The sequence below is a fragment of the Protopterus annectens genome, chromosome 17.part0 (genome assembly GCF_019279795.1).
Source record: "Protopterus annectens isolate FY-2018-M chromosome 17.part0, PAN1.0, whole genome shotgun sequence".
Taxonomy (NCBI): Eukaryota; Metazoa; Chordata; order Ceratodontiformes; family Protopteridae; genus Protopterus; species Protopterus annectens.
In genome coordinates, this window is record NC_056751.1 from 751,562,915 (window position 1) to 751,587,686 (window position 24,772).

The following is a 24,772-nucleotide window of genomic DNA, read 5'->3' on the forward strand; positions in this document are numbered from 1 at the left end:
GCGAACGGAGCAGGTAGAGCCAAGGAAAGCAAGGGAAGATCGAGAACCTATCAGTGGAGTGAGGTTTGCAGACAGGTAAGTACAGGGAACAAGGATATAGTCGGATAGTGTATATAGAAGGAAAGGGGAATGAAGTAGGGGAGTAGGGGGAAAGGAGAGGTGGATGGATTAAATGACAGGGGATTATCAGTTAAGGCAAAGAGAGATGAAGACAGCAGAAGACAGGAGAATAATCAAGGCACCACAGTAGTTTGTCAGGATGACAATCAGTAAGGAAAGAAGATATGCAGGTAACTCTGTGAGTTATACAGTATGGAGAAATGTTATGGTGCTAGGAGAGGTGTATATGTATGGGGAGTAAAGAGTGAATAAAGATGGATAAGTTCAGGGGGAGAGGAAGACTTAGTCAGTCAAAAGAAGGTTGGAGAGGGAGTTGGTAGTAAGTGAAAAAGGATAGGTTTATGTAGGGCGCCACCTGGTGGACAGTCTCTGGATTACAGTAACAATGATTTCTTAAAAGTGTGTAAGGCCACGGAGGGGGGAGGATGAGATTACTACGATATAGAGAAGGTATGGACCAAGAGGAACAATTAATTTTGAGTGAAAAAAGCCAGATGAGAGGGGGGGGTTGTTTGCTGGCAGACTTAACTAGGAGGCTATCCTCACTGTAAAGAAAAAAAATATATATATGCTTTAAGTTTAATACAGATTGTTTATAAGTCGTAGCATGACATACTTCTTAACTGTCTCAAACAGAGTAAGGTCTCCCAAGGAGCTGGAGAGCTAACACATAGGGCGGGTTATGTTTCTTGCGCGTCCAGTTGGATATATTCAGGTCAGCGGGTAGGGAGGTGGAGCAAACAGAAGGTTCTTAACTGTCTCAAACAGAGTAAGGTCTCCCAAGGAGCTGGAGAGCTAACACGTAGGACAGGTTATGTTTCTTGGGCATCCAGTTGGATATATTCAGGTCAGCAGGTAGGGAGGTGTAGCAAACAGAAGGTTCTTAACTGTCTCAAACAGAGTAAGGTCTCCCAAGGAGCTGGAGAGCTAACACGTAGGACAGGTTATGTTTCTTGGGCGTCCAGTTGGATATATTCAGGTCAGCAGGTAGGGAGGTGTAGCAAACAGAAGGTTCTTAACTGTCTCAAACAGAGTAAAGTCTCCCAAGGAGCTGGAGAGCTAACACGTAGGACAGGTTATGTTTCTTGGGTGTCCAGTTGGATATATTCAGGTCAGCAGGTAGGGAGGTGTAGCAAACAGAAGGTTCTTAACTGTCTCAAACAGAGTAAGATCTCCCAAGGAGCTGGAGAGCTAACACGTAGGACAGGTTATGTTTCTTGGGCGTCCAGTTGGATATATTCAGGTCAGCAGGTAGGGAGGTGTAGCAAACAGAAGGTTCTTAACTGTCTCAAACAGAGTAAGATCTCCCAAGGAGCTGGAGAGCTAACACATAGGACAGGTTATGTTTCTTGGGCGTCCAGTTGGATATATTCAGGTCAGCAGGTAGGGAGGTGTAGCAAACAGAAGGTTCTTAACTGTCTCAAACAGAGTAAGGTCTCCCAAGGAGCTGGAGAGCTAACACGTAGGACAGGTTATGTTTCTTGGGCGTCCAGTTGGATATATTCAGGTCAGCAGGTAGGGAGGTGTAGCAAACAGAAGGTTCTTAACTGTCTCAAACAGAGTAAGGTCTCCCAAGGAGCTGGAGAGCTAACACGTGGGACAGGTTATGTTTCTTGGCCCAGTTGCATATATTCAGGTCAGCAGGTAGGGAGGTGTAGCAAACAGAAGGTTCTTAACTGTCTCAAACAGAGTAAGGTCTCCCAAGGAGCTGGAGAGCTAACACGTAGGACAGGTTATGTTTCTTGGGCATCCAGTTGGATATATTCAGGTCAGCAGGTAGGGAGGTGTAGCAAACAGAAGGTTTTTAACTGTCTCAAACAGAGTAAGGTCTCCCAAGGAGCTGGAGAGCTAACACGTAGGACAGGTTATGTTTCTTGGGCGTCCAGTTGGATATATTCAGGTCAGCAGGTAGGGAGGTGTAGCAAACAGAAGGTGTCGGACAGGGTCCAAGTCAGGATGCACAGCAGCCAAGAGTGGGTCAGAGAAGAAAGATCATACTTGGTCAGGAAAGCAGAACTGGATGCCTGCATTTTTATAAAATTACCCTTGAATAATTTAAATCATCACTATTTCATGGCTTATAGGCAACTCATTTAATAATTGTATCTCAGGACAGCAATTATCTAAAACCAAGTGTCTAAAGTTATAGGATTTTTTACAAACCAAAAGAAATGTTTTGAAGAATATATTTAATAGTGTGGTGTGTGGAAAGTTACTTAAAAGCAACAGCTAATATACCCAGATATACATTTGTTTGTGTTAGAATTTTAACATCAGAAATAGGTTTGTAATGAGAAATATCATCTTCAAGTAATATAATCAGTAATGGAGCACAAAATAGGTTTGTCTTATTGTTTTTCTCTTAAAGGCATGTAATTACGAGCAAACTTAGACCACAAATGCAGCAACACTTGTTAAACCTCACTGCTAAGTATTTCTGTGTACCTACGGCAGTGTGATTGGATACTCACTCAGTAAGCTCACATTACAAGGCTTTGCTCTTTGGGCTGCTGCTTACACCTGTTTCCTATAAGGTAGAACAGTGGGCAAAGGTTAGCATTACTGACTTAGACTACTTGGTTCCTCATTTTGGTTCCTATCAGTGGTGCATTTTATGTGTAGTGTGAATGTCATCTCTGGGAGAGGGGTTTTGACAGGGTCTCATTTTCATCTCACATCCAAAAATGCTTGTATATGAACTGTCAGTCCTTCTAAAGTACCACCTGGTAGGGTAGTGATGTACATGCATGCATGGCACTCACCACTTATTTATTGTTTTGAAGGGGGGGGGGGTTTGTTTTGTTTTTTTTTTGTTTTGTTTTGTTTTTTTTTGTTTTGTGGAAAAGTGATTTTTTTTTCCCTGGGAAAAAAAATTGCTGTTCTGAGTGTTAGGGATTTTAAGATTTCGCTTAAAGAGGGTTGATAAATCATCGTTCGCTTTTTTAAGCATTCACTGATTTAACAGACACTAAATATATATATATATATATATATATATATATATATATATATGTGTGTGTGTGTGTGTGTGTGTGTGTGTGTGTGTGTGTGTGTGTGTGTGTGTGTGTGTGTGTGTGTGTGTAGGCATATACTTGTTGATTATATGTATATATATATATATATATATATATATATATATATATATATATGTATAAAGCAATTAGGGCAAATTCTGGCACCTACCACCACCTCAAGTTGGAGTAAAATTATTTGTAAGCAATAGGCCCTCTGCTGCTAAAATCTGAAATGGAATAAAAGAAAGAAACAATCCTCCAAAAGCTTCAGGCAGAATTAAAATGATCACTTGTTTATTTATTTATTTTTTATTAAATAAGGATGGATATACACACATATACATACACACACATATATATATATATGGATCTAGGACACTTGCTCGAAAAAGCAAGTGTCTGAATCCATATATACCGATCACAGTTTAACAAAAGCGCTTTAATCAAAAAAGTGCTTCCGTTAAACTGTGAAAAAAAAAACACTAATTAAATGTTTTTGCAGGGGGGCTCTACCCCCCCGCACCCCCCCACACCCAATCCTACTTAAATATTCTCACTCCAAGGTCGCACTACAGTGGAGTAAAGGAATATTCCCTTACTCGCTCCGCAGTGCGACCAGCACACCACTCACACATACCCGAAATTGCTGCTTCTATTTACAGCAATTTTGGGTATGTGTGAGCATGAATTTGACTTTTGGTGAAAGTTAAATGGGCTGATCTGGTACCTAATTCCACCCATGGTACTGGATTGGTGGATTTGAATTTCATCACCTGGTCCATCTTCCTTCATGAGTGGAGAGGCATCAAGCAGAAGAGTAAATATTTGTAAATGTCCAAACAATAGCACATAATTTTATTTGCACTCTATGGTGTTTTATCAGTGGTCATACAGCTTAAATCCAGTGTCATCCAACTTTCAATCAGTGTAAACGATGTGTGACTGAAACGTGATATTTGCTTTTACAGTGCTTTCACACGGTCACAAAATTCAACCATTTTCAGAAATACTGCAATATTTGCAATATTTTTGAAGAGCGGTACTGAAGCTCTAAGAAACATAGATGAAAATATCAAATAGCAGCTACAGTCTAAGAATATTCCCTTATGAATAATCCTACCTTGTCACATATAAAGTAAGCTTCCTTTGTGTTGCATTTATTTTGTTATTAAACTTTCAGTGCACCCTGTGTTAAATTTTGCATGAAATCTTAAATTGCTTTTTTTAGGAATTAATCTCATCTGTTAATAACTCTTATATTTGTTGTTCATTATGTCACAGTTTTAGCTCATAAAAAGACTCATACAGGAGAATATCAGCAGCCCTCTAACAAACCAAAGGCATTAAATAAGCAACGGCAGAATGAAGTGGCATATAATGCCACGTTATAAACACAAGGGTCTGGGGTGTTTCTCCCTGGGACTCTGCTGAAAATTGTCTTTGTTCCAAGTCGGACTTTCCCGGTTAACAAATGTAAAAAAAAAGGCATATAACTTATTGATGTTTTGCAATTCTGCTTTGACAAATCTAAAACTGGGTTGTGTCATTTCCCAGTAACAGAGACGTTCAGGTTAAAAATATAAAAATTCTGCCACAGCAAAATGACAGGGGGGGGAAGAAGGGAAGGAGTGGCGGCTTCTGGCAAAGTCTTGCTTTTCTGAAATCAGTCGACTAAAAATGAAATTGCTTATCAGTGTAGTTAGAAGGTGGCAGAAAATGCAAACAACTGAAAGTCATGGAGAAATGTATTGAAAAATCTCTCTTGAGGACCCTGTGTTAAATTTTGTACATAAGTTAACAGAATAGCATGACAGAAAGGGAAGTTACAAAAAAGTGTAATTTTCTGTGGAGATGGGGTACATTGTGAGAAGGAGAACACTTTGCTGAAACATACAAATCACATGAGGATGGGTATGTATCCCCATCACCCACTGAGTTGCAGAAAACATTTTTAACATTAACAGCTTAGAGTATTGCATGGATGTTGTTACTGTGCAAAACAGTAAGCTATGATAAAACATTTTCTTCAGTGTTGATCATGTTATCGTTTAAAATAAATGTGTATTGTTGATAAATCCATTCTTCATTCTGAAAATAGTTAATCAAATGTGATACACTGTGAATTAAGTGTGTTCAACCTTGTTTGCCACTACATAAGTTAGACATTGATTTACTTCAGTACTTCATACTATTCATGTATTTGATCATGGTCATAAAAAATAGTATATATATATATATATATATATATATATATATATATATATATTATTTGTAAAAGATATAAGATTATGTAGTCAACTGTACTCATAGGTACTTTTGCATACTGACTGAATGATTGGCTTAAGCTGACCATTTTAGTTCTCTAGGGTAAATCTTTTTTTTCAGGGGAGAATAGAATTTCAACTGCAGAGCAGTGTAGGCTTCTATACAGAGTAATAGCAACGGTCACCTGACCAGTACTTCATATTCAGCTAGATTTATAATAATAAGAAACACAGTGGTATCCAATAAAGTAGTGGTGTAAATAGTGTTACACAAGTAGGAATTAACTTACTGTACAGCAGTGCTGATTAAGTGTTCTGTCCTTCATTCTGGCATTTGCATTTGTGTTACTCAAAAGGCTATTTGAGTTTAGGCTTGAATGTAATGCTGTAAGTACAGAGAAACAAGAGTCAGATCTATGTAGTTTAGTAGATAGGGTTTGGAGAGTAGGGCCTTCTGTACCCTAGCTTCTGAGGTTGTAGGTTGGGGTTGTAGCAATTAGTTTCATTACTAGACTGAAGTGTATATAGTTAAGGAAGTGTATATAGTTTATAAAGTGACTTGAATGAGTGTGTATTAAGGCAGTCTGTCATCACTGACCTGATATAGTGTAACCATACTCCATTATATTTAGTCAAGCCCATTCATTTGCTTCCTGTATCCCCCTTGCTTTGAAATCAGTTACCACTTTCCTTTTCAAGTACTCCAACCATATGTCCTCCTTTGTTCAGCCTTATCCTTAGACTATCAATAAAGGCCATTAACTTCTTTTCAGGGTCTATAATCAAATCTTTCAAAATCCTGTTTTTGTCTGCATTGCTGATGTATAATCTGCTTTATCATGGATCAAATACATTCCTTAACCACATGGGTATCCACAACCATCACACACTGTGTTAATTAAACATTATTCCTTCAATTTCTTTTCTTGCATTTGCTGTCAGTATTTCTCATGCCATCATGTAAACAGTTGTCTTCAGACCTTCCTTGATGGTTATGGCCTCCACAATATAACTACAGTCAGCACCACTTGGTAGAAACTTGCACTGCTGGAATTAATTTATCATTCAATATCCACATGACACTCTCACTGACTATCACATATCATTGAACACCTCTGTACACTGAATTTACCAAAATATACACAAAAATAGCACTAATAAAAGTCAACTTACTTCATAAGAAAGTGACTGGGAGGATATCCTTTCATGGGAAGCACCTCAAGGTATCTTTACCTCATCTCTTTCCTGTACCCCCTTTGAAATATTACCAGCTACATTTGGTGTTAAAAGGATGTAATGGCATCCACTTGGTTTTAAATAAACTACATTGGAAAACATTAAACAGGAATTAATTGAATAAGGAAAATAACTTTGCAAATTGCAGTGTACATTGTGAATCCAGTGTCATGTTATACGATATTAACAAATGGACTAAGAACATCACTAGGCCTCCCCTCAGGGAGCATCTTCAACAAATGCTGTACCACCATATGGGCATGCCCATTCCTCCCTGAACAGCACCTCAGAGCCTCAAGACCAGGTCACCTGGGCCATAGTTAAGGATTTATAAGAAATATGCCATGGTGCTGGCTGTTACTGGCTTGTGCTGACATTTTATTCATATAAATATTTGCTATCTTATTCCACAGAGTGTTACAAATAATCTAGAACAAATATCTCAAATGTTATGACAAAATAATCTAGAACCAGCATCTTAAAATGTTGTGACAGCATAATGTAGAACAAGCATCTTAAAATGTTATGACAACATCTAGAACAAGCATCTTAAAATGTTATGACAACATAATCTAGAACAAGCATCTTAAAATGCTGTGACAACATAATCTAGAAAAAGTATCTTAAAATGTTGTGACAACATAATCTAGAACAAGCATCTTAAAATGTGTGAGGACATAATCTAGAACAAGCATATTAAAATGTTATGACAATTCTCAAAGTAGTTGCATTAAATGTTAATTATATAAGTAGTGGTTCTGAAAGATAAGGTTGAACAAATATATGAAAAACTGACTAAATCCAATACAATCTTTTTGCCAGAAATAAAGTTATTAGGAAAAAGATGTTCTGGTATTTGTTTTTAAAGATCATACTATCCTAGAAATAAAAAAGAAGAGGAAATAATTAAGGAGAAATAGCTCTGCTATACCTAAATTTGTTTTTTTTTTCATATATAGTGACACCAAGGGGATTTTTGAAATGTTAATCATTGAATATAAAACAGACTTTCTATATTAGCTGATGCAAACTGGATTACAGGGCTTGAAGCCAACTTTGTAAAACAAGCTATATAAATTTATTATGAAAAACATAAACAGAAATTTCATTTTTGTGGGTGATTTCAACTGTACAGTAATGAATCAAATACTAGAATGGTCAGAGAGCATCAGATATTTGTCTCACCCTAAGTATTAAAGATTGGATTAGTCAGTTTAACTTAAGAGTTGAAGAAGGGAGGGCGGTTGGCATAGTAGTTAAGGTGGTTACCTTACAGACTCACCATGCAGGGTTTGATTCTCACATGGGCTAATTGGCCAGGCTTAAAATGGCCCACAAGGACATTTAGCTTAGTACTAATCTGTGAACCTATGAAGATGTTTTAGAACCTCACTAATTAGTTGTCACTGATTATTCTTATTCAACTGACATGAAAACTCCTACTGGTAGTTTTTTTATTTCTAAGGAATTAATGTCAAATATTGATTTATGTAAAATTATTTCATGTCCTTTGTCATACCACAATGTTCTTACATTCAGTTTGATTTTAAATTATAAGAAGGATTGCTCATGCTAAAAAGAATACAATTACAGTTGATGATTGTCAACAAACTTACAGAACTAGGTATAAACCGCTTTTGCAGCATGCTGGATAACTAGCTAGCTCACTGGTAGGACCCAGGAGGTTAGAATCGGTAAGGCCACCACCACAAAGAGGCCAGTAACCAGTGGAGCCCCCCCCAGGACTCTGTGCTGGGCTCACTCCTCACAATTTAGTTGTGATCCCAGATCTCTTACCACTTCATAGGTACTTAGGGTATTGTTGTTAATTTGACAGTGTGAAGGGACATTGTTTTACCGAAGGGAATGATGATGCATTTCTTTGCATTCAGTTTGAAACCGTGACTAAGACACCAGTCATTGGTCTGCATAACACCCACCTTCCTTTTTCTGGTATTTTCCTTCTGTTCACTCTTCTGTCGTCTCATTTTTTTTTCCTTTCCCTACCTTCCTTTTTGTTTGCTTAATTTCCCTTTTCCTAGCTAGTTGCATTCTTGTTTCATTTCTGATTTAATTTCTTCAAATCTATCATCCAATATCTGCTGTAACTACTTACGTTTCCAATCAATATCACTACATTTATTTTTGTTTATTTCTGTACCATTACGCTACTATCTTAATCATTCCATGTTTCCTCAATTATTAGATTTCCTATGCTTCATGTTGTCTTTTGATCCTGCCATGCACTTTTTAATAAACTAAATCATGAAATGGCATTTGAACATAAACCTTAAAAACTCTTATGTTTCAGGGTACTGTTCCTCCTCTTACATCTACCTATTCATTATTACAAATTCTGCACTCACTGTCTCACAAGGGATAGGAGACAGTCCCACTTTTTACAGTGAAATGACATGATTTTGAATTTTAACGTTTACACTCCCAACCCCTTTTGTGCTATAATGATTTAGCCTACTGCACAAACAACGGTCTTGCTACAACGTTCCGATATTTGCTTTTGCTGTTCTAAATAACGTCTTGCTCCCCCATGCCTTATCCAAGCACCCCCTAGCGAATCATCTGCTGCCTATCCCACTGCCTGAGCCAGCAGTTAAAATGCTTGATACTGACCTCTCAGAGAATAGATTTATTTATTTATTTGACATTTGTTTACCGGGAAAGTTTGACTGTGTATGAGCACATTTTCAGCGGATGCCTGGAGAGAACAGCTCCACAGTACACATTAAACAGAATTTTAAAAAATAATGGTTACAAATATTTATACAATAATAAAGTAGTACAACATGTGAAATAAAATAAAAGTAAAATAAGCAAAATATAAAGGCGAGCAATATTGTTGAGCATACATTATCTATATAGATATATATATATATATATATATATATATATATATATATATATATATATATATATATATATATATAGGGAGACTGTGAATGGATAACCATACTCAAGAGGGAGTGTTATGATAGCGATATTATCTGGTTAAGAAGTGAAAGAGAAGAGAATGTTGGACACTGTGAAAATGGCCTAAGTAGTCAATATAGTTTTTTTTTTTTTTTTTTTTTTTTTACAAAAGGAATGTATCACCCATTTATAGTGACCCAAGTGGGGACAGATGAACTTTTTAGAGTGCCTCTGTTCTGTCTAAGCCCTGGGGAACTCACTTTAATCTCACTGGTCATCCATATTGCTTCATCTATGGTTACCTCTGCCATTTCAATTTATTCCATATGGATCACAACATGTGAGTTAACCCTTGAGTTTGTAATAATTCTAGTAGCAATTTAGCCCAACTTGGAAATGGGTAGGGTTGGGAACATTTTCATCTTCACCAAGTTTAGCTTTCGCCCATTGCTTCCCATCTGATAAACCCTCTGAGCTCAGAACTCTACCATCAAATCTCCATTTAGAATAGACTCACTTCATCTTCTATTTCTCTCTATGCCTTCTCTTCCAACCACCTGTTCCCCGGTTAGATACCTACCTATTTTTGGTCAGGTCAGCCTGTCACCCCTTCTGCCCCTTCCCTTCTATTCTCCTTGCAGTGCTTTTGTGACCTGGTTTCCTCTGTCTGTTCTTCATCCTTTCATCCTAGTATTGTCTGTAATACCTGATCCCCCTAGCTGCTCTTCAACAGCTAACTGACCCCCTGCTTGGCTACTCTTTAATACTTCCCTTCTACCTGTTCTGTCTGCTGTTTGTGCCATCCCCATCACTGCTTCAGCCCCCCTGTGCAAGTCCGTTTATCCCCAAACCATCTTCTTCCTCTCTGTCTTCCTCATGCCTGTCTCTGTCCTTCGTACTAACTTGTACCTCCTTTCTAAGCCAAGACCTGATCTTCTGACGAACCAGCTTAGCTGTCTACCTCAAGCTCATAGAATGTCCTCCTGAGTTTGGCGATTTCCCACCAATGTTCTCATCTTGCTTCAGCCAGTTCCCTCAGGTAAACGCACCTGATAGATTGTGCACCTGTGCCACCTGTTCTCTTGCTCCTTCCTTACTTCAACTAGCATTGTATTTCCTTCCTGCAGGCCACCCATTCCACCAGTTCTTGCCTCTTTTACAGTAAGAGTGTGATGTCTGCTGCCTTTATTAATTAAAGTATGCATAATCAAGGGCCTCTGGATTAACCGGTGTCATACCGCTCAACTGTCCAAATTTTCACAGAATGTTCAGATTTTTGACTCATATTTTTGGTCTATTCCTCATAAAATTTGTGGTTTTCAGGCAAGTCATTGAGAATTTAAGTCACTAAATAATAAAGTATATTTGAGTTCCAGACTTCATATACTTCAGAAAATGCATGCTAACTCAAATCCTGTTACTCTAACAATGTCCTACGTTTGTAAAAGTAACATTTAAAATTCGTTCCTATTTTTGGGGCTTTGCCCCCCCCCCCCATTATTTTATGCTTTGTCCAGATTTCTTTTACTCAGAGGTTGAAAGTGTGTAAAGTTATGTTAGATTTTATTTATTTGTTTACCGGGAAAGTCCGACTGGACACAGGTCCTTTTTCACCAGAGGCCTGGGGAGAAAAGCTCCATTACAACATAGACTAGATATAAACATTGTTGAAGTTAACAACTTATGTGGTTATTACAATGGCAAACAAATAGCATTTACATAATGTCATTATATAAACATCTCATGTGGAAGCATTATCATAGGAAATGGTATAACAGTAGGATTCCTATTAAGTCAGCGAATGCACTAAATTGCGAACGCTGCTTAATCGAACCAACTTACCTGAAATGGCAAAATCTCCAAAGCACGGAACAGCAATTTTTTTTCCTAGGGAAAAAATCACTGGGCTGTTTTTAGGACTTTGCCATTTCCTCCACTGTGGTGCGATCTCGGAGTTGATATATTTAAGTAGGGCGGTGTGGGGGGCACAGCCCCCCACTTTATTTTGTGTGTTTTTTTTTTTTAATGGATCAGTGATTTTTTGTTTCCCTAGGAAAAAAATCACTGATCTGTTTGTTCAACATTTTTTTTTTTCGGTGTTAGCGGGTCGATTATATAGTGTTCGCAATTTAGTGCATTGGCTTATATAATATAGACCCTAACAGTAAACAAAGTTTGAGTGAGTTACAATACAAGTAATATCAAACATAAGAGTAGGACAGAGGTCAGCAAACAGTGTCGGGTTATTTATACAGAGATTAGTTTTAGCCTGGAGAATTACAGGTACAAAGCCAGGAGTTGGCCAAGTGTGTCGTGAGTAGCTTTTTAAATTGTGCTGTGGAGAGCTGGAGGTAATGGAGGCTGGCAGTTTATTCCAGATTTTAGGGATGATGTTTGAGAAGAGTGACTCCCCAGCTGAGCTGTTAGCTTTTGTGGTGTCCAGGAGGTGTTTTAGTGGAGAGGAGGACTCTAGAAGTGGCATATGGTGGTATAAGATTTTGGAGAGGGGACTTTAACATGTTGATGAAGGATTTTGTGAAGAAAGGTTAGTTGTCTAAAGTAGAGGAGTTGAGGAAGTTCTAACCAATTTAGTTATTTAAGAGCTGTACAATGATGAGACCTATGTGTGGCATTAGTGGAAATTTGGCAATTTTATTGTAGCAGGTTTCCAGCTTGGTTAGGACAGTTTTACAAAGGTTGGTCAGAATTGGGGAGGCATATAGGAGAGTTAACAGAAGGTGTGTATGGGCAGTAGTAAGCTTTGTGGCTCTAATTAGAAATTGTTTATGCCTATAAAGAAGACCTAGCTTCATATTAATCTTTTTAATGGTATGACCTATGAGAATGTTGAATTTCAAGTTGTTGTCAATTTCTATACCAAGCAGTTTAGTATGTGTTATTGGGTGATTATGGTTTTGTTTTTGGATTCTATAGCAAAAGTTGGTAAGGATGGGGGAGATCTGTAGGGACGGAAGACAAGCAATATTGTTTTGTTGGGGTTTAGGATGAGTTGGGAATTTTTGAACCACGTTTCTGCAGATAGGAAAGATTCCTGGATAATGGGATTGAGATGTTGTAGTGAAGGGCCAGAGTATACTAATGCAGAGTCATCTGCATGTTGTATAACAGATACAGGAGGAGTGGAAGTGTGAAGATAGTTAGTGAGCAGACAGAAGAGTAGAGGTCCAAGGATGGAGCCTTGTGGGACCCCCAAGGTTACATGGGGAAGAGTTGAAAGATGGTGTCACCACTGCATGGCCTGTTGATGTCCTGATAAGTAGCTCTGGATATATGTGGATGCACATATACATACATACTGTCTTTATAAGGTTTGTCACAGATTTATGCTGAAAACTGGCCTGGTCCAGTTGGATAGCCTGATCTTTGAAATAAACTAAATTAAAAAATATCTACAAATGATTATGTGTATCAGCTGGAGTCATATGGTGTTTTCAGATAAATAGTTTATATCAGCAGCTCTACAGGGTATAAACCACAGATGTAAGACTTGCATGAAGCATTGCATGTTAAAGCAGCTTGACAGAAATGTAAAAACTCATCACTACTATATAGGTTGGCGATACCCCTCATCTTTTCAGTTGTTGATGATCATCATCTTCTGCTGTGTGGTTTTATGATGTACTGACCTAACAAAGAAAAGTGCTGACCTAAAGCAAATTTAGTAAACAAACACTGTTGTTGTTCATTGCTTTCATTGTGAATGTAAATCAATGTAACTTTTTTTTCCTCAAGGAACTGCAAGCTGTAGCTGCCAAGTTCCCCAAAGTTCATATTATCCAACTCGGTAAGTATGGCATCTTGTATAGCTATGCGCTTTGTCACTAAATGGTGTCTGCAGTGAAGGGCAAGATAATGCGTAATAAACTGTTCAAATTCGTTAATGTCATTCTTGTATACACTGCAATCTGTTCGAGGTAGTGTGGCTCTCTACTGCAATTCAAAGTCTTGTAAGTGTGAGCCCTGTGAATTATGAAAAAAGTCCAAAAATACTGGAGGACAGTGAATATCAGATGTCACCTTTATCCTTCAAAGTTCTTTTTTTCCAGAAGGTAAGCTATCCTCGAAGCACTCACACACCCCAAAACTAAATAAATACTAACTCCAAGATCACCATATCTGGAGAAAAGGAAATAGTCTGAGAAATGGCAGTCTCAGAATTAATATAAGTAAGTCTACATTTTTGTTCCTTCAGGCTCAGTAATTGGGGACTTGCACTAACAAATCTTGGAATATTAAATGGTTACCAGTTAATATTCTGTTTCTCATTTAGTAAGAACTGCTCTTGACTGCTGAAAAGTTTGTGTTTACTGTTGCTACTGCCATGGATTTTGGATTAGTTGTTAAAGAATTAGAACTGTTAACAGAGTCTAAGCTGGTTTCTGGTGATTATGATCATATTTGTAAGCAACTTGAAGGAGGAAGAACTACACAAGAAAACTGGAGTTAGGGCTACTACAACTACATCCTATATGATGGGAAAATCTAGATGTAGGAGGAGTACTGTGAAATGTTGGATTTTTTTTCTTTTCCATGAGACTGAATATGAACTTAGAAGCAGTCATATTTATAAGTATGCAGACAGCTAATATTTACATTTTAATTAGATCTATGCATTTCTAAAACAAAAAAAGGCAATAAAAAATCTAAGTGATAACCTTGTTGAAAATTTTAAGCCAAAAGATGCAAGTTTCTTTCTCATACAAGAATCCTTCACAGATCTATGACACAGTTAGAAAATTAGCCTATGACTGTAATTATGACAAAACTGAGAAATTTTTATTTATTTTTATTTGCAGTTGTTTAACCAGGATAGTCCATTGGGCCAAAATAACCCGTTTTCAATGGAGTCCTGGGGAGAAAAGCTCCACATAAAGATTATACAGAGATTATGTTCCACATACAGATTATACAAAGATTATGTTCCACACATAGTTTACATGAGGATTATAAAGAAAAACATTCTATAATTTCTGGTTAAACGTTAGAAGTAGTATATATGTATTTTTTTTTTTTTTTTTTACTAAAAATTACTAGGTACAAATAAGGAGTTGTATGCTAGAAGCAAGCAAGAATTTGCTAGCTGGGAATTGAGAAAAAGGAAGGAGGAAAAAGAGTTGGGAGTAGAGAGTAGGTTATGAGGGGTGTGAACAGGAGCATTCCCATGAGGATGTTAGATGGGAGTGTAGTGATTTTTTAAAGTATGGGAGGCTAGCAATTGTATGAATTGAGGGGGGGAGGGAGTTCCATAGGCGTGCTAGTGAGAAGGACAGGAGGTTGTGTCCTGGAGGGTGTAGGGGTCTGTAAACTTCTATGAGGTTTTGATTGTTAGATCTTAGAAGTCTGTGAGTTTGATGCATTTTAAAGGTAGTTGAGAGAGGGACAGAGGGATGGCTGGAATATGAGTTTATGTGCATAGGTGAGCTGAGTGTAGGAGAGGGAGTTGGGAAGCTCTAGCCAGATGAGTTTGTGGAGAGGTTCACAGTGATGGGTAGATGATTTGTTACTGGTGGCGAATCTGGCTATTTTATTGTAACAAGAGGACAGTTTGGTTTTCAGAGAAGATTGTAGGTTAGTTAGAAGAGGGGCACCATAGAGAAGGGAGGGAAGGAGAAATGTGGTAGAGAGAGTAATTTTGGTAGTTGAGGTAAGGAACCGATTGTGGCGGTAGAGCATGCCTAGTTTTTGGTGGGGTTTTTTTATATTTAGTAGTAGATGGGAGTTGAATTTGAGCTTGTCATTGATTTGGACCCCTAACAGTTTGGCTTCAGATACCAGCTCAAGAGATGTGTTATTTTGGCTGGTGATGGAGAATAAATTTCTATCAAGGTTATTAGTTTTGGAGGGGGTAAATATCATAAGTTTAGTTTTAGCAGCATTGAGTGCAAGATGGTTGTCTTTCATCCATTGTTCTGTGGTGGAGAAGGCATCTTGAGTGAGTTTTAAAAGAGTTGGGATGGATGAGGCATCTGCGTATTGAATAATGTTTGCAAGGGGGATAGAGCGGAAAAAGTCATTAATGAAAATGTTGAAAAGGAGGGGGCCCAAAATAGAACCTTGTGGGACACCTTTGGGGGTGGTGTGAAAGGATGAGGTGGCTTTTTTCCATTTGACGGCTTGTTGCCTATTGGAGAGATAGCTAGAAAACCAACAGAGGGAAGAGGTAGAAAGGTTTAGGTTAGATAGTTTAGTAAGAAGTAGGTTATGAGAGATAGTGTCGAAGGCCTTAGAGAGATTGAGAAGGATGGTAGATACAGTGAGGCCGGAATCTCTAGCTTTATTCACAGTTTCAAGGAAGGATAGGATGGCAGTCATAGTGCTATGATAGGGTCTGAATCCATGCTGTGTAGGAGTTAGTAGATTATTGTCTAGGAGATGGGGAAGAAGTTGAAGATGGATACATTTCTCTAGGACTTTTGAAATGGGCGAAAGGATGGTGATGGGACAGAAGTTGGTAATATTAGTATTGGTTCCACCTTTATGCAGTGGGATGATGTAGGCTTTGTAAAATAAGATTGTATGTAGAATAAATGATTTGTATGCAAATATGTTTGCTGTCTGAAGCTCATATGATTTTTGGAAATACATTAAAAAGTGCATTAAAAGTGAAAGCAGCAAAAAAAAAAAAAAGCATTAAATTGACCGATAAGTAAGACTACCTGCAGTAATGGAGTAGAATACAAAAATCAATACACAAAGAGATTGTACTGAAAAGTAATAAAGGCAAGAAAGCTAATGCATATTGCAGGTACACTTGGAGACAGCATATAGGCTCATAGACTCATAGAATATTACTAGGCTACTGATCTGAGATTCTTTACAAGCTTAGCCGTTAAATCCCAGTATAATACTAGATGATAGATATTGTCTATTCCCAAGTTTTTTCTAGCAAAGAATACCCATGTCCAAGAAAGAAGCCAAGGCAATCCCCAGTAGACCTTTACAGTGCCTCATCCAGTCATCCAGGTTGTGCTTAAACAGGGTCATGGATGTGCTCCACTTGATATGGATTGGAAGCCAATTCCAGAGGAGTGGCAATCTCTGAGAGCTGTATCTGTCTCTCCAGCAGGTCCCGTTTATGTTGCAGGCTAGACTGAGTCCCTGGAATAGGTGACCCTAGTCCTTTTTGACTTGAGGATGTGCAGCATTCCCATTAGATATGGATCAGAGGTAGCCCTGTAAACCAGACATAAGTCACCTCTATACGCTACTGAGTACAGTGACAGTGACTTCAGACTGTCCGCATAAGAGATGGAGACCCAGAATTTTCTTAGTTAGAAATCTCTAAGGCCTCTCAAGTTGCTGCAGGTGTTTGGTACAGTACATACCAAATGGAGCATTATATTCAATAATAGGCCTGCTGAGGGATGAGTACAGTGGAGTTATAACCACTTTTGCTCTTGAGGTGATATCTTTGCTAATCAGGTGAGCAACATAGAATGCCTTCCTTACCACAGTAGACACATGGTGTTCAAAGATGAGGTCACAGTCAACTTGTGTTCTCAGGTCTCTCACTACAGAACTGGTACTTAGGGTATTATTGTTTACTTTATAATCAGCAGGGACATTGTTTTTACTGAAGGGAATGATGATGCATTTTTAGCATTTATTTTAAGACCATGGCTTTGGCACCAGTCATTGGTCTGTGTAAACCCCTTTTGAAGTACACTGACATCGCTAGGGGATTCAATGATAGCACCTAATTTGCAGTCATCTGCAAACTTGGTTAGCCACAGCCCCTCTGTTTTGGCCTGGACTTCTGAGAAGTATATGCCAAACAAGAGGGGCCCAGCTCTGACCCTTGTGGGACCCCACTGGTGACTGGTCTACTAGTAGAGGTAAAGTCTCTCAGTTTGACTGAGTGTTGTCGATTTGTGAGCCAGTTTGCAACCCATCTGACAACATAGAGGTTGATATTCATCTAGGGTAGTTTGTCAATGATGCATAAATGTGAAATAGTAATAATTCAGCTCAACAGCACGAGTATAACAGAATTCACTAAGGGGTGAATGAAAAACGTTGCCAGTTGAATAACGTATAAAATCCACTTTATTATGACAAGGTTAAGCGCTTTCATCTAATTACATAGACTTCATCAGAAGAATGGTTCTGATGAAGTCTATGTAATTAGATGAAAGCGCTTAACCTTGTCGTAATAAAGTGGATTTTATACAAGTTATTCAACTGGCAACGTTTTTCATTCACCCCTTAGTGAATTCTGTTATACTTGTGCTGTTGAGCTGAATTATTGTTGGACTCGAGTGTTGGTGTATTTTATAAATGTGAAATAGTGTTGAATGCCTTGGCCAAGTCAACACAGGCTGTGTGCATGGCTTTGCCCTCATTTATAACTCTGGTCAAGTTCTAGAAGAAGTCCACCAGGTTTTAGCAGGCATGACCTGCCCTTGATTGACAAAACCAAACTGGGATGGATCCAGGGTTTGGAGGCCACCTATATCCTTATTTATGAGGTCCATAATGATTCATTCATTCCATTGCCTTACAGATGAGGCTTTTTAAAATTATGTATCTATGGTTACCCAGGTCTGTTGCTGAGCCACCCCTGTGGAGGAGGATGACAATTGCTGTTTTCCATTAAGTGGGGGCAAAGCCAGTACTCAGGCTGTGGTTGAATAGAGTGCCTAATGGAGTAGCTAGCTCTTGTTTTAGAACATTAAGAATGCAGCCCAGAATGCCATCTGGTCCATGGAAGCTGTGTTCTTAGCCTTGAAGAAATTATTGATGATTTGCTCTTTGGAGATGAGGAGGAGATGATGAAGACATGGTTTCTGGTATGCTTGGGGTGATAGGGGGGTGACATTTTTGCCAAACCTGTCTGCTAGCAGGTTTGCAATTTCTGCAGCATCAGTGTGTGTGATGCTAACCACAATTAGTTCAGCACACATCTGAGTCCTAACTTTTAGGTTGTGGACGTAGCTGAAGAAAGCTTTATGGTTATCTTTGGCTATGGTTGATAAATTCTTCTCATAGTTGCTCTTTAAAGATTTGATGAGTTGTCTTATTTACTTGTTTAGGCTGAGGAGGGTGGTATTCCACTTCTGGGATCTCACTTTTGTATTTTTAGACGGCAGCTTTTTTCGATTATTATATACTTTATTAATGCTAGACGTCCACCAGGATGGTTTGCTTTTTCTTGAGGATCTCGCTTTAAATCCTATCCAGCACAGCTGTGTCTATACATTTGTGTAGATGTTTATACAGGGCATCAGCCATTAGTGCCATCTGTGGAAACTGGAGCAAGGAGGGTATAGTTAGCTTTGGTGAAGTTTTTTAGCCTGACTTCACCTTTAGGGAGTTCTGGTGCTGTTGCTACTTCAAAAATGACTGACTTATGGTCAGCTTTAACCAGTGTGGGCCCTATACTTGAGGCATTGCATCAGTCACTCATATGGGTGAGGACCAGGTCTAGAATATTGGAGCTCCTTGTGGGATGGTGCACTATTTGTTCCAGGACATTTGAGTTACAAAGTCCAGGAACTTTTGTATGAGTGAGTTTGGGCTCATATAAGTTTCCCAATTAATGGAAGAATAGTTAAAGTCACCCATGACTAAATAAGTTATGTGGGCATCTTGGTTCATGGAAGGGAACCTGTAACTGACAACGGCCTGAAGAGGTATCTTACCCACAGTAATTAGGACTTGCAGTAGTTCTAAAGAGTTTTCTTGTCTAACCAGTCTACATATGTAATTATCTTTAATGAAGATAGATACCCCACCTCCTTTAGTTCTCACACCTTCAATTTGTGATCTGAAAATGTGGAAGGCATTATAGCCTTGCAAAGCTGACATACTTTCTACAGCTTTGAGCCAGGTTTCTGTGACTGCACAGACGTCAACATTTTCCAAGCAGAGGAGTACTTCTAGAAATTGCAGTTTCTGAATTAAACTCCTAGCATTTAGCAGCATGACCCTTAGGTTCTTTGATTTTGATATTTTCAAGTCTGGAATTTTGTTGTTGTGACCTTGCTCAAAGCAAGGCATTATGGGGAGGTAAGTGCCTTAGCCAGCAAGCAAAAGCCTAGAGGTGCCAGGTGAAGACCATCTGTGGCAAAGCAGTGTGTTTTATCCACCATGCCATCCCAGGCTGACAGGAACTGGATCCTCTTAGAACGGCACCAGAAACCCCTTAGAATGGCACCAGAAACCAAGCCAATTATTGATGTCAATCATTTGATGTTTATAGTGTGGAATCATCCTAGGCAAGGATAAAATGCTGCTCAAAGCTAGTGACATACCCACCTGGGACACAAATTCATTGAGCTCAGGCTTGTCTGTCTTCATGTGGTCCAGAAATGTATGTCTCAAAGTCATTCACACCAGCATGAACTATGACGGAGTCATAATGTTACTTGTTGTTGAGATGAGTACTTATGTGATCTGGTGAATCCTTGCACTAGACAGGCAGCTGGCTGTAACCTTCTCCTTGTTTGACCTGGTGAATGGGGTGTCTGTATGTCTGGAATACTTGTGCATTGCTTTAAAAACTTATTTGGTGAGACACAGGTGCTAGTGTTTTTATGTGTGTATTGGGTGCTTTGGGTGTTGTTGTGTTAGGTGTAGCATGTTTGTGTTTTGGAGGCCTCTGGTATTTAGGTAGGTTTCTGGAGAGTACCTCTACATATGAAGGTTTATGTGTTGGGTGCATTTTATGAATAGGAGTCGTGCTGTGAGTTGACAACCTGTTTAGTGCTGCTGTTCTGCACATGAGAGAGCAGTGATTCCAGATTCTTAGTGTAGGAGCATCTCTCACAAATTGTACTTCAGTGATTTAGGAGTAAATGGTTGTAAGTGTATATCAGGCAGTTGATACACTGCCTCAAAAAAAAATGTCCACCAGGCTGGCAGTAGAAACAGAAGGAAACTAACCTGATATCTCAGCAGATAAAGAGAAAAAGATAGGGGTAACAGGCAGGGAGCTATTTTAGGGTGACGAATCTATGGAGTGTACAGTAGGAGGTCTGAAAAAGAGGGGAGCTATAGGGCCTGATGTTGATAGGTAAGAGGTAAAATCTCTGCTGGGTGGTTCAATAACAGCTGAAAGCTATTCAAAACTGCTCTGCTAGATATCAGCTGCTTCTAAGGGAAAATAATTTTATTGGTACTTTTGCATCTATAACTGCCAGGAGTTACCCCCTCTGCACGGCGGGGTGCATTATGTGCAAGCAAGAGCAAAGTAGCTAATACAAAGAAACCAATGAAATAGCTCCAACTGAGCCCTGCACCAATGTAATAGCTCCAACTGAGCATTGAACCAGTAACCTTCAATTAGATAGTCCTACTGTACACTCCTGCCACAAGGGTACATGGGGGCTTCTCTGAAAAAAAGATGCCCTGATTTTTAGTGCTCAGTCAACAAACAGAACTGAATTCAGCCAGTCTGAATCTAATCTATACTATAGCCAACAGAAGTGCAATGGAACAACAGAAAAAAGCAGGATACTTTTTTAACTAAAATAAGCAATAGTGTAAAAAGCAGCACAGTTTTTCTTGAATTAATAATAGCAACAGTATAAAATAGCAGTAACAGATCTTTTCTTAAATTAAGTAAAAGCAGCAGTTGGTGTGAAATGCAATGTGCAACAAATGCAATAGTAAGATACAGTGCAGAGCATCAGCAAACAGTACAGTTGTTTTACCTGCTGAGGTACGGCCGCAGTGTATAAGAGAAGTGCAAACAGTACAGTTGTTTTAACTGCTGAGGTACGGTCACAGTGTATAAGAGAAGTGCAAACAGTACAGTTGTTTTACCTGCTGAGGTACAGTCACATTATATAAAAGAAGTGCAAACAGTACAGTTGTTTTAACTGCTGAGGTATGGTCACAGTATATAAGAGAAGTGCAAACAGTACAGTTGTTTTACCTGCTGAGGTACGGTCACAGTATATAAGAGAAGTGCAAACAGTACAGTTGTTTTACCTGCTGAGGTAGAGTCACAGTATATAAGAGAAGTGCAAACAGTACAGTTGTTTTAACTGCTGAGGTACAGTCACAATGTATAAGAGAAGTGCAAACAGTACAGTTGTTTTAACTGCTGAGGTACAGTCACAATGTATAAGAGAAGTGCAAACAGTACAGTTGTTTTAACTGCTGAGGTACGGTCACAGTATATAAGAGAAGTGCAAACAGTACAGTTGTTTTACCTGCTGAGGTACGGTCACAGTATATAAGAGAAGTGCAAACAGTACAGTTGTTTTACCTGCTGAGGTGCGGTCACAGTGTATAAGAGAAGTGCAAACAGTACAGTTGTTTTACCTGCTGAGGTACGGTCACAGTATATAAGAGAAGTGCAAACAGTACAGTTGTTTTAACTGCTGAGGTACAGTCACAATGTATAAGAGAAGTGCAAACAGTACAGTTGTTTTAACTGCTGAGGTACGGTCACAGTATATAAGAGAAGTGCAAACAGTACAGTTGTTTTAACTGCTGAGGTACAGTCACAATGTATAAGAGAAGTGCAAACAGTACAGTTGTTTTAACTGCTGAGAATGCGGTCACAGTGTATAAGAGAAGTGCAAACAGTACAGTTGTTTTAACTGCTGAGAATGCGGTCACAGTATATAAGAGAAGTGCAAACAGTACAGTTGTTTTAACTGCTGAGGTACAGTCACAATGTATAAGAGAAGTGCAAACAGTACAGTTGTTTTAACTGCTGAGAATGCGGTCACAGTATATAAGAGAAGTGCAAACAGTACAGTTGTTTTACCTGCTGAGGTACAGTCACAATGTATAAGAGAAGTGCAAACAGTACAGTTGTTTTAACTGCTGAGGTACGGTCACAGTATATAAGAGAAGTGCAAACAGTACAGTTGTTTTACCTGCTGAGGTACGGTCACAGTGTATAAGAGAAGTGCAAACAGTACAGTTGTTTTACCTGCTGAGAATGCGGTCACAGTATATAAGAGAAGTGCAAACAGTACAGTTGTTTTACCTGCTGAGGTACAGTCACAATGTATAAGAGAAGTGCAAACAGTACAGTTGTTTTAACTGCTGAGGTACGGTCACAGTATATAAGAGAAGTGCAAACAGTACAGTTGTTTTACCTGCTGAGGTACGGTCACAGTATATAAGAGAAGTGCAAACAGTACAGTTGTTTTACCTGCTGAGGTACAGTCACAATGTATAAGAGAAGTGCAAACAGTACAGTTGTTTTAACTGCTGAGGTACGGTCACAGTATATAAGAGAAGTGCAAACAGTACAGTTGTTTTAACTGCTGAGGTACGGTCACAGTGTATAAGAGAAGTGCAAACAGTACAGTTGTTTTACCTGCTGAGGTACGGTCACAGTGTATAAGAGAAGTGCAAACAGTACAGTTGTTTTACCTGCTGAGGTACAGTCACAGTGTATAAGAGAAGTGCAAACAGTACAGTTGTTTTAACTGCTGAGGTATGGTCACAGTATATAAGAGAAGTGCAAACAGTACAGTTGTTTTAACTGCTGAGGTACGCTCACAGTGTATAAGAGAAGTGCAAACAGTACAGTTGTTTTAACTGCTGAGGTATGGTCACAGTATATAAGAGAAGTGCAAACAGTACAGTTGTTTTAACTGCTGAGGTACACTCACAGTGTATAAGAGAAGTGCAAACAGTACAGTTGTTTTAACTGCTGAGGTACGGTCACAGTGTATAAGAGAAGTGCAAACAGTACAGTTGTTTTAACTGCTGAGGTACGGTCACAGTGTATAAGAGAAGTGCAAACAGTACAGTTGTTTTACCTGCTGAGGTACAGTCACAATGTATAAGAGAAGTGCAAACAGTACAGTTGTTTTAACTGCTGAGGTACACTCACAGTGTATAAGAGAAGTGCAAACAGTACAGTTGTTTTACCTGCTGAGGTACAGTCACAGTATATAAGAGAATTGCAAAGAAAAAATACTTAGAGCCCTTCTGTGGTTCCCAGCTCAGATAAGACCAGGCAAACACCAACAGCCACTAGATGAACAATCCCAGTCCACCCAATGCAAAAGCACAGCAAAATAATGTCCAGAGTGAATTGCTACCACAAACGTAAAGATAAGGATACAACAGTGTATCTTAAACAGCTCACAAACATGTGACTATTCAAAAAAAAACTTCACTCTGTACAAATGAGCCAAGAGCCACTGAACTTTGCAAAAACCATAAAGGCACCAAAAACAAGACAAGCAGATTAATAAGCTCTCCAGCCAACAAAACCATATGCAGAAATCTCAAGTGTTTCTCCAAACCTAAACAGACTAGGCTACCACCCGTGCACCAGAAGGAAATCCACTGACCTTGATGAGAAAATGAATGGTTGCCAGTGTGCAAGAACACAGCACTCCATCCAACAGCCAGACAATGAATCCAGATGAAGCAAACCAGCACAGCAGACAATAAGAGACAAAATGCACTCCTTCGATATAAGCACAAGGAAAGGCAAACAAACAATTCAAATAAAAAATTCAAGATACCAGCAGCAGTGCAGAAAGGGAAGAGCCCACTAAGACCAATCCACAGGAGGGGTGGGAAGCCCAAAATCACCAGGCTTAAAAAGAAGACCGACAAATGGGATGGTTGATGGGAAACCCCAGCAGGGAATTACCAGCAATGCTATACCTTATCCAGGCTTGAAATCCTTCAGACAAAGACAAAGGCCCAGAATTTCACTTTGCAGCAGGGAATCACCAGCACTACTATACCTTATGCAGGCTTGAAATCCTTCATATAAAGACAAAGGCCTAGAATTTCACTTTGTATTTAATTAGCAGGGGATCACCAGCAGTGTTATACCTTATGCAGGCTTGAAATTCTTTAGACAAAGACAAAGTCCCAGAGTTTCACTTTGTATTTAAGTATCACTCAGGAGACAATTCAAATTAACCAATGGAAAAAATGTGAAATATGAGCCTCGATAATTTAAGTGTCTATCTATCACACAGAATAAAACCACAAGGCAAAGATTTCTTAAAACAGAAAACAAAATGGAGCAGGTAAGACAGAAAATAGCTCTATCAGTCAAAGACGACAAATATAGGTTTACATTCTCACCCAGCAGGGAATCACCAGCATTGCTGTACATTATGCAGGCTTGAAATCCTTTAAAGACCTGCTGATGAGGATAAATTTAAGCACCAAAAATGTCATGCTTTTATCAGGGATTTGTAAACCTCAAGAATAAAAGTGTTAAGAAAGCATTTGTTGAACAAACTAAAA

At 38.8% G+C, this 24,772-nt stretch overlaps 1 protein-coding gene across 1 annotated transcript in view; it reads left to right on the plus strand.

Moving 5' to 3' along the window:
* Positions 1-24,772, plus strand: part of LOC122791344 (C-factor-like) — a 429,108-nt gene that overhangs the window by 39,421 nt on the left and 364,915 nt on the right. The window contains exon 4 of the mRNA XM_044059061.1: positions 13,316-13,367. Coding sequence (XP_043914996.1) covers positions 13,316-13,367 — 52 coding nt within the window. The remainder of the gene's footprint in view (positions 1-13,315; positions 13,368-24,772) is intronic.